General features: G+C 52.1%; 2 protein-coding genes across 9 annotated transcripts in view; both read right to left on the reverse strand.

Annotated features, from left to right (window-relative positions):
* The window catches only part of LOC112479500 (zinc finger protein 135-like), a 13,741-nt gene extending 4,023 nt beyond the window's left edge, over positions 1-9,718 (reverse strand). Inside the window, exon 1 of the mRNA XM_025046621.1 lies at positions 8,211-9,718. Coding sequence (XP_024902389.1) covers positions 8,211-9,582 — 1,372 coding nt within the window. The 5' untranslated portion in view covers positions 9,583-9,718. The remainder of the gene's footprint in view (positions 1-8,210) is intronic.
* LOC107195721 (zinc finger protein 317-like) lies at positions 56-4,372 on the reverse strand. 8 transcript variants are annotated; one of them, XR_003046212.1, is made up of 4 exons: positions 3,512-3,550; positions 2,011-2,090; positions 1,690-1,933; positions 56-796 (listed from the first exon to the last, which is right to left on the reverse strand). XR_003046212.1 is itself a non-coding variant. In XM_025046598.1 (4 exons), the coding sequence occupies exons 2-4, from the start codon at positions 2,041-2,043 to the stop codon at positions 635-637; spliced, it is 378 nt and encodes a 125-aa protein (XP_024902366.1). In that variant the 5' UTR covers positions 2,044-2,090; positions 3,620-4,372; the 3' UTR covers positions 56-634. The 8 variants fall into 8 exon arrangements, 5 of the variants coding, with proteins under 5 accessions (XP_024902366.1, XP_024902359.1, XP_024902362.1 ...); XM_025046598.1 differs by lacking the exon at positions 3,512-3,550 and adding an exon at positions 3,620-4,372 and having other exon boundaries at positions 1,690-1,872; XM_025046591.1 differs by lacking the exon at positions 3,512-3,550 and adding an exon at positions 3,620-4,372 and having other exon boundaries at positions 1,690-1,903.
* Positions 9,719-10,417: the final 699 nt, after the last annotated feature.

Here is a 10,417-nt window from a genome sequence, read left to right on the forward strand (position 1 = left end):
ACTCTTCCCCGCCCTCTGCCCACTCCACATTCAGTCTTCCAGGTCCCAAGTCGCTGGGGACCCCGAGAGGCCGAAGTCATCGTGGTATGGGACCCAACGTATCTGCCTCACTCTCAGTCCCTGATCCCGCCCCGCTCAGGGTTTACACGTGACCCAGGCCTGGCCGGCCAGTCGGCACTCTGCTCTCCCCTGTCTGCTGCCAACACCGACCAGTGTGGATGGGGCTTGGTGGCCGAAAGGAGACAACCCAGGGGACTTTGATGGGCACCCAGGACACAGACCCTGTCTTTCCGTTGGTCCTGGACCCTGACAGCTCGCTTGTCACCTTTATAGGGTCCCATCTGTGATTGGTGGCAGAAAGAGGTGCAGAGGGAGGTGAGGAGGGTGGGGGCTCCTGACGGCTACGCAGCAAGACCCAGGTCTAGCGTAGGACTCTGCAGTTATGGGACCTCGTATGTCCCTCTAACCCCATGATGTCCTGCTTCTGGCATTTTCTGGTGGGAATTTTAACTTGCATGGAAAACATCCTAAGCGACATTTGCTAAACCAACGCAGTCTGGTCCCTGAGGCTTAAGTCATATCTCAGGTATTTGCTTTAACGGCTGGACATACTCCAACTTTTAACTCAAAAAAATTAGAATCCATTTGGGGGGTTGGACATGGCCTCACCTATGGAGACCAAGAGCTCAAAGGTGTCCAGCATCACATCGCTGTACAGCATCCTCTGGGCAGGGGTCAGTTGCTCCCACTCCTCCTGGGTGAAGTCCACAACCACATCCTCAAAGGTCACTTGCTCCTGAAACATCACACATGAGTGTCCTCAGCCAGGCCATGGCTGGCACTGGCTGCTGGTAGGTGGAGCTGGTGTACAAGGACAAGGCCAAGCTTGGAGAGGGGCGTCTCATGTCTGGGGATTTGGGGTCGGTTTTTCTGTTGGGTGGAGGTGTTGCTGGAGGAAGAGAGGTGTCTTAGGATATAAAAGGACAAAACCCTACCTTCCAGCAATTTTGCTATGAAAAATTTCTTGAAATAAGAAATGCTATCGAGGAGTCAACAAAAGTGTAGTTGGCAAGAGAAGGTGTACTGGGTTCACCAGGAACCCTGCCGTGGCGCAGGTGTCTCGGGGTGGCAGTGTGTCTGCACATGGATTCCTGTCTCATCTTTGTGGCCAAAATAACATCCTTACAAGTATAGGCAGAAAAGGAAGGAGACAAAGCCCTTGAAAATGATTTTTAAAAAAGAATCTTGGGATGGAGATGATCTTTCTAATCATGACACTGAAAGCAGATGCTCCCCTCCCCGGTATCAGTCATCCTTCGATGCAAAACAAATTAACCCTGAGTTACTGTCTTGAAACATCACCCATTTATTATCTTAGTTTTGTAGGTCAGAATCCAGCACAGCATGGCTGGGTTCTCTGCTCAGGTCCCATGGGGCTAAAATCAAGGTGTCAGACTGTGTTTTATCCAGAAGCTCTGCGTAAAAATCTGCTTCTAGACCATGCCAATCAGATCTTGTACTCATGCTGGTCCCTCTGCCTGGAACATTTTTTCTGAGGGCCTTGATCTCCTTCTCTCCCCTCTTGAAGGTGTTTGCTTATGGGCCACCACCTCAGGCAGGCCTCCGGTGCTGTTCTAGTCAGGACCTAGTCCCCAAGCCCATCCTCTAAGAGATTTCTGCTTGTCTTACCTGCTCCTGCACCTGTGAGGCCTGCAACAGTGCCTGGAGCAGATGTGTCTTCATCACATCTACCAAGTGAGGAAGACAGTGAGCCAGGAGATGGAACCAAACCGTGTGCTGAAGAAATGCCTGACTCCTCACATGGAGGGATGAGCAGGGGCAGGTGGGGCAAGCCGCAAGGTCCTCGGGGATCTGGAGGACGTGAGTGGGCTGAAGGACGCTCCTGGCAGGGGGCACAGTGAGCGCAAAGGCTCTGAGGCCAGAATGATCTTGGGGAGGACCCCAGGCTGGGACCGGGGAGGCCCGACGTGCGGGTGTCAGTGTACTTACCAGCACGCCGGCATCAAGGAGCCCAGCCGTCATCCCCTCCTCCGGCCTCTTGCAGAACAGCTGGCTCTTCTGCAGCAGTGCTGGGCGAAAGGGGATGCGAGAGACTGAGCGGGCCCTGTGCCGAATACAGACCCCACGCGGCAGGTCCCCTGATTGCGGGTAGAAGAGCCCGGATGCCAGAAGCGGACCCCAGCACCCAGGCCAGACCTGACAGCGGCAGACCTCAGCTTGCGTTTTCTGAGCGCCTGCTGTGTGCCCAGGGATATTCCAGGCGCTACCGATGAATGACCTCAAACTGTCCCCACTCATTCCAAAGACAGGAAAACAGGACTAGGGTGGGAAGAGGCACACCGCTGAGTGCAGCTGAATTCCAGGGTGATGACGATTCGTGACTATCACAGAAAGCCAGACAGGTCTGGGGTCCCTGGGAACTGCGTGGTGTGCCTCAGTCCCCCGCTCCCCATAAAAGGAGGGTGTGACCCAACATGGGTATGACCAAAATTTAAGTGTGAAAAGGGCTGACAGCGGAGCGCAGCAGCGGTATACACTTGACGGTGACTGCTGCCGGCAGGGAAGCCTCGAGTTTCAGTGAGCGTCACAGTCTAAGACACAGATACCGCTACCTGTTCCTGGTGCCTTGTAAGCTCCTCATGGGGTATTTTCCCCCAAAGAAACTCAGGCCCAAGCTAGGATACCTTTCCCTCGTCTCTGTACCTTCCCTTCGTGACTCTGAGTGACTGTGCGCTCAGTTCTGCCCCGCCCTGTTGTGCCTCGTCTTCACTGCAGTGTCCAGGATGGGAGTGACCGCCTTCAGTGATGTGTTCATAGGTTTTTAAAAATCATCTCCCCTGTAGGTTTCAGGGGATGCAGACCATGTTGGGGGTCTATGCAGAGGCTCCTGGACCTAGGAGTGGGCCTGGCACCCAGAATATCTAAATCCCTGTTTGATGAATTAGTGAAAGAGCCTCGCATGCAGTCAGTGCTAAATAGTTTAATATAACAAGGTATTTTTTTTTTCCTGTTAATATATTATGCTTTTGGTCTCCCTCATTTCACCCTTTGGGGACCAAAGGCCCCCCTAGAAGGTGAGGCTCCAAATGACTCCGTCGTGGGACCTCGGTTGTCCCCACTCTCGGAATTCCGGACGTCTCACTAAAACGGGAGGGATGCGGGTCAGGCTGGCTCCAGTCTCTGAAGTGCTGGGCCGGCTGTCCTTCCTGCTGTGCCCCCGAACTGGGAGGCTCCTACCCCTTCTGCGAAAGCCAGTGCCGCACCGGTGACCCAATACCTCTGGGATCCTGAGATCCCCTAAACCCCGCGACGCCCGCTCGGGCAGTCCCCGCTGTCTCCAAAGCGACTCTCCCCGGCCCAAGGGAGCAAAAAGGATTCCATGCACAGAAACGGGCGAGGCTAGGTTCACATAACGGCCAGAGTCACGGAAGACCCCAGATCCCAGCCCAGGTGAGTGTCCCGCACCGCTGCCACTACCGATCTCACTTACGCGCGGGATGACGGAACAAAGCACGGAGCGCCACGGGCCAGATCTGCGCCTGCGCAGTCAAGCCCCGAAGTACATCTCTCAGAAGCCCACGCGGTCACTTCCGCTTACCTGGGGGGTGGCCCCCTGCCGCTTGGACTTTCCAACTGCAGCAGGAAGGCTGGGGATCAGAGCGAGACCTCGTGGTTGCCTGTCAGATTCAGTCTCCTCGCTTCTACCCTTCCCCACTTACCGTTACACTGCCACAAAATGTTCCCCGACACCGGGAGCCCAGGCTCCCCAAACTACATCTCCCAGAATGCGGCGCGCGCTCCTCCGATCGTTTCCGTGTTCCTTCCTCATCCGCCAGCGACTGTGCCTGCTGGGCCGGGATCCCAGTCCTCCCTTACGGACTTCGCTAAGCACACCCCGAACTTACCACCCGAAATCGCCCTCGTTGCACTCCTTCGTGGAACCTGAGTGCAAATACCAGCTCCGCTCCGTGGCCCGGGCTGTGCCTGTGCGTGTGGGCGCCGAACTTCAACCCCCAGGGTTTCGCGCGCACGTATCGTACTCATGTGTCCCCGCTCATCAGTTTATTCGTTATCGGATTTCGAGTTCCGACACCAGAGGAGTTAATTTTGTTCCCCTCATATTCTCTCCATGTCTGCTATATGAAGGTGTCTACTGAAGTCGCCCGCGTGTAGCCGAGGAACAGACATAAAACACAGGAAGAGAGCGTAAAAAAAAAAAAAAAAAAGAGAGAGAGAGAGAGACTGAAAAGTAAATAAGGCAAAGTTCAATTGCCTCTTGGATTCCATTCCAGGATCCAGAAATGGACGGGTTTGGTTCAGGTCACATTTCTTTACCCATTCAATAACAGAAATCCCCAGCTATAGACATAACATTTAAGTATATATCTTTCTCGAATATAAAAATCATATTGTGACATTATTTCACCTGATGTATTTGTAAAAGTGGAATCTTTGAAATAGGGAGTTGAAGAGGTTACACTCCGTAAAGGACCACCGGACTGCCGCATGGCTTTCTGGGAGATGTAGTGCGTAGCTCTTTGAGACTGTAACCCTGGCCAGGGATCATTGGAAAACAAAAACAAACAAACGAAAAACCTCCCAGAAAGAATAGGAGGAAACATCGCCTCTGGAGCCTGTCATGCTCCTTCGTGTGGACCATCCAGACCACAGCACCTTCTGAGAGAAGTAGTTCGAGCCTCTGTGTTCGAGAGTGCCACCTGGTGCACAAGACCTTTGAAAACACGATTCTCTAGAACCCCCAGAATTCTCAAACCCATGCTTCCTGAACTCTGTAGAGCCACTGACCGCTCCCTTTCGGAGATTGGGTCGCCAGACCATACGGAGGCTCTAAGAATGACAGTGAGTAAAAGCTGCCTCAGTGCGGCCTAGGGGAACCTGGACTACTCCTCCCAGAGTACTTGCTCCAAGGTGACGCCCACATCGTCTCTCCCAAGTGAGGGGCACCTATACCGCGTAGTCTTCTGGGAGTAGTAGTACGAGTTTCTGTGTTCGGTCTGCCACCTGGTGGACAGGTTAGTGTAACTATGATTCCCTGTAATTCCCAGAGTTCTCAAAACCAGTGTTCCAAGAGTCTGCGTAAACGTCGACGGTGCCTTTGTGGCCGTGGGGTTGACCAACTTCTAACAGTGGCCTCTGATAATTATAGTGCTTTAAAGCTCTTAGTGCGGACTACACCAGGCCGTGGAGCCTGGACTACCACTCTCAGAAGTCCTTGCTCCCACTGGACACTGTTTTCTGGAGTCACGAACTATGTTTCGTCTTGAGAAGGGGCAATCCTAATGCAAGCTTTCTGGGATGAGCACGAGGTCCGAGGTGTCCCAGTCCGCCACTTGTGTACAAGGATAGTGTAACTAAGGTTCCCTTTTAATCCCTAAATTATCATCCCCAGGTTTCCCAGACTCTGCCGAGGCGCTGACTGCGACATTCCAGAGGTCCGGAGGCCTGCCCAATAGGAGCCACTGTTAATTATGGTAACTTAAAGGGGTCTCAGTATGGCCTACGCCAGGCTGCGTCGCTTGGATACCACTCCGAGAAAGTCCTAGCTCCCAGGTAAGGCCGATTTTACTGTAGCCCATTACTGAGTCTCTCTGTAGGGAGGGGCATCCAAACCGCGGAGGCTCTGGGAATAGTATGAGGTTCTAGGTGTCACAGTGCACTCTCTGGAGAAGAAGGTTTGCATAACTATGATACCCTATAACTCGCCCAATACTCATCCTCAGGGTTCCTAGACTCTAGGTAACTGCCGACTGCACCCTTCCACAAGTGGGGTGACCAGTGAATGGCAGGCTCTGGGAATTGTAGTGAGTTTAAACTGGCTCATTGCAACCGAGGTCTGGCTGGGGAGCCTGGACAACAGCAGAAATTTCATGTCTCCAGCACAAGCTGGTCCCACTCACAAACTTTCTTGGAAATGTAGTCTGGCTCAATAGTATGAACCCTAGCACCACTCAATCAACATTTTCATTTGCCAAATTCCGAAATACCACTAAAATAGTTTCAGGATTGCTTTTCTCTAAACACTACCTCCACCCCACCCACCAAAAAAACTACTGAACAGATTTCAGGATTTCGTTGCTGTTCCCCTAACCACTAGCGTGCCCCAAACATAGAAAAGCTCACAAGTGGACTTGTTGAACAGAGAAAAAGTATAGCCAGACATTCGCACTTGTGAGTCTCAGGGAAGCTGAGCAGGCACAAGCATTAGTGGCAGGGGGTCTGTGTTAAGGGTCTCAACTCCCATTCAGACATGCAGAGACATAGACCACTAAGAGAAATGCAGCAACAGGGAAGCAGGAGGTGGCCCTAGTATCCCCAGGGGAGTCCATGGGGCTCTGTCCACAGACCATGGGGTACTGTGCAAGGACCTGAGGTATAAAATCTGGAGGGCAAGGAGACCCAGGTGGGCTGACAGAACGGGTGGGGTTCTCGGGGACAGATAAAGGGAAATCACACGTGGAAACCTGGCTAGATGGGAGTAGAGTTGCATGGGAAGAAACGCTCAAATAGCCTCAGTTATAGACTGTGTTGGGTTCCCCCGCCCACAAATCCATAGGTTGAAACCCTAGTCCCAATGGGACTATGTGTGGAGAAAGGGCCTTTATGGCGGCAAATACCTTAAATGAGGTCGTAAGGGAAGGACCCCAATTCCACAGGGAGTTTAGAGAGAGTGCCCCCTATGTTCAGTCTTCTGAGAGTGCTAGCCCTGAAACCAGGAAGCGGAAATTTAATGCTGGCCATGTATACTGCAAAGTCTCTGGAAAGGGTTTCCTGAGGAAAGGTACATGGGTCAGAGATGGGAGGATATATGCACATGAACCGGCTGGCAGGTGGCAGGAGTGGTCCCTGAAGGAATCAGAAAGTCCGTTCTCTAGGCCCTGAGAAGGGCGGCACGTTGTGAGCACAGAGCAGGACCTTCATACTGTAGGTCTTGAAAGACGGTAGGAACCACCGGAGGGTTATGAGGCAAGACTGACCCAATTGTATTTGTATGAAAAAACATCCTCTCCCAGAGCGTATGAGTTACTGTTACTGTGTGGCAGTAGTCAAGGGTGGCGAGTCACCATTTTAGGGTTCTGGATGCCAGAGAGACTGCTCTTACTGGATTTAGGGTTCAGGGAAATCTTCAGGTTAAATTATATAAAATCAAATGCTTAATTAATACCAGTATGAAGAATTAATGAAAAAAAAAATGGTTCAGGGGATTAATGTGTACATCTTTCAAGGGATAAATATTCCAAAATGTAAGGTTCCAACATGAAATTGCTACTGTTCGTGAGGTGGTGGCTTACAGGAAAAAAATCTATTTTTTGTGAAATGGCAATATGTGTTTCTCGTGCCCAAGTCCTGTAAAAAAAATTTAGAACAAGAACAGAAGAGCAAAACCCATCTCAACCTATAGGGCTACATGAAAGTTACATTTCCAGTCTTCCTATATAAAACTTTTCAAATCTATGGCATATGAAGATTAATTTACTACAAAATAATATACAAATTTAAAATGTTAATAACGCACTGATACTTCGTCATAGGTGATTCATATCTTGAGACCAGTTGCCATATAAACCTTGAACAAAAGATTTACATACATATCAGAAAATTTTGTAATGAGACATCTGAGTAAGCATAGTGATTCCATAAAGATGTCACTCATGTCTGGACCACTGTGCAATATTCTGTTTAGGGAATATCAAGAGTCAATGAATACCATTCATAACCCCAACAACCCCCAAGATGTGTAATAATGATAAACTGGGATTGCACTTGGGTCACATAAATGAAAGGCATTTTTTGTTTTTCTTCCTACTTTGAAAACCTGTTTGGGAATCTGGTGGATCTTTGGACAGAAACTAAGTCCAAATGCACTCGTTTTCCTGCTTCCTTTTTGGGTTCTGTAATGTTAGTGAGCACTCAAGGCTGCAGGCCCTCAACATGGATCACTTCCACGTATCCCTACTGTTTGGATGATCTGAAGAGTGTACTGTGCGTGATGGTTGTGTACAAATACGTGTGTGTTCTTGCTCATGAGTATTAGTGGGTCAAGTCTCATAACAGATGAACTATGGCTTAAGGCTTCCCATGTCCGAGCTTGTGTGGAGGGCGTCACGCAGTATGAGTTCTCTGGTGCTTGGTCAAGGAGGAGCTGTGTGTGAAGGCCTTCCCACAGGCCCTGCATTCATATGGCCTCTCTCCCGTGTGGATCCTTCGGTGCTGAGTAAGGTGAGTGCTCTGCCTGAAGCATTTCCCACACTCCGGACACTCATAGGGCTTTTCTCCGGTGTGTGTCCTCTCGTGCTGGCTGAGCGATGAGCTGTGACTGAAGCATTTCCCACACTCGTTGCAGCCGTAGGGCTTTTCCTTGGTGTGGATCCTCTGGTGTTCTATGAGAAGGGAGCTCTGGCTGAAGGCTCGGCCACACTCGTGACACTCATAGGGCTTCTCCCCCGTGTGGATCCTCTGATGCTGAATGAGAGGAGCGAGCTGGCTGAAGGCCCTGCCACACTCATGACACTCGTAGGGCTTCTCCCCGGTGTGGATTCGCTGGTGTTTGGTTAGGGATGAGCTGTGGCTGAAGGCCCTGCCACAGTCATTGCACTCATAGGGTTTCTCCCCCGTGTGGATCCTCTGATGCTGGGTGAGGTGTGTGCTCTGCCGGAAGGCCTTCCCGCACTGACTGCACTCGTAAGGCTTCTCTCCCGTGTGCGTCCGCTCGTGCTGGCTGAGTGATGAGCTGTGGCTGAAAGTTTTCCCACACTCGTTGCACCCATAGGGCTTCTCCCCTGTGTGAATCCTCCGATGCTCGGTTAGCAGTGTGCTCTGGCTGAAGGCTTTTCCACACTCATTACACTCGTAGGGCTTCTCTCCCGTGTGCGTCCTCTGATGCTGAATCAGTGGTGTGATCTGAGTGAAGGCTTTACCACACTCGTGACACTCATAGGGCTTTTCCCCTGTGTGGATTCGCTGGTGCTTCGTCAAGGATGAGCTGTGGCTGAACGCCTTCCCGCACTCCCCACACTGATAGGGCTTCTCCCCGGTGTGGATGCGCAGGTGCTGAGTGAGGTGGATGCTCTGCCGGAAGGCCTTCCCACATTCACTGCACTCATATGGCTTCTCACCCGTGTGAGTCCGCTCGTGTTGGCTGAAGGAGGACCTAAAACTAAAGGACTTCCCACAGTCACTACACTCGTAGGGCTTCTCGCCCGTGTGAGTTCTCTGATGCTGGATCAGTGGGGCAATTTGGTTGAAGGTCCTCCCACACTGCGCGCACCTGTACGGTTTCTCACCAGTGTGGATTCTCTGGTGTTTGGTGAGGGCCGAGCTGTTGCGGAAGCCTTTTCCGCAGTCGTGACATTCGTAAGGTCTCTCTCCTGTGTGCGTTCGAAGGTGTTCGATGAGGGCAGAGCTGTGACTGAAGGCCTTGCCACACTCCTGACATCCGTAGGGTTTCTCTTTGGCGCGAGTCTTCGGTCGCGCTTTTGAGTCCGGATTCTCCCTCTTCCCACGTGTTCGCCACGTGTGGGAGCCTCGTCTTTCAGGGGTCATGGGTCGAGTTGGGAGATCGGGGCTCAGACTTGAGTTTTCCCCAAGCCCATTCCTCAGCTGCTGCTCCTGAACGGATGTCTTCACAGGGGTGAAGGCCGCCAGCCCTACACGGCCCTCAGCACCTTCCCCCTTAGAGCCCCACAGAGTGTCCCACAGGAACCTTCCTACCAGGACACTGCAGGGCAGTTCCTTAGGGACGTCTTGCTTTGGAGCTGATGGTTTGGTTTTGGACCCAGTTTCAAAGTCTGAAAGAAACAAAAATGGAAACGTCCCTTAATCCCAGTTCCAGGACACAAAGTTTGTTAGCAGGTGCTTGGGTGGAAGAATAAAGCTGAGAGCTTTGAAGTTTCAAAGCACGAGAGTCTCTCACCACTGAAGACGGGTTTTGCAAAGCAGGGGAGGAACAGGGGAGGGAGGGGACGCACCGAGAGAGGGGAGAGAGCGGGCGTGAGGGGCATGGATAGAGTTGGCACGGGGGGCACAGAGAATTCGAGCAGAAGACGACGCTGGGGACAGGGAGCCTTCGGGAAAACACCGCAGATGCCCAGGCTGGGAAGGAGCAGAGCGACGGCCAGGCCAGGCTAACGCAGCCTCCAAGCGCCGCGTGGGGACGGAGGAGCCGCCGCGTGGCAAGGGCCGTTCGGGCGTCGCATTGCTCAGACTCAGTCTCTTCCTGGCAGCCTGTCACTGTCGCACTACCTCAGCCCAGATGTGAAGCAGCACAGCCGCTCCCTAACCGAACTGCTGAAATGCCTCTCGCTAGGAGCATGGGTGCAAGTGACTAGTGGGTTAGAGCATTCACGTCTGCTTTACTGTCTCCCCTACTGGCAGACCC

This window comes from Pteropus alecto, unplaced genomic scaffold (assembly GCF_000325575.1).
Source record: "Pteropus alecto unplaced genomic scaffold, ASM32557v1 scaffold380, whole genome shotgun sequence".
NCBI classification, from domain to species: domain Eukaryota; kingdom Metazoa; phylum Chordata; class Mammalia; order Chiroptera; family Pteropodidae; genus Pteropus; species Pteropus alecto.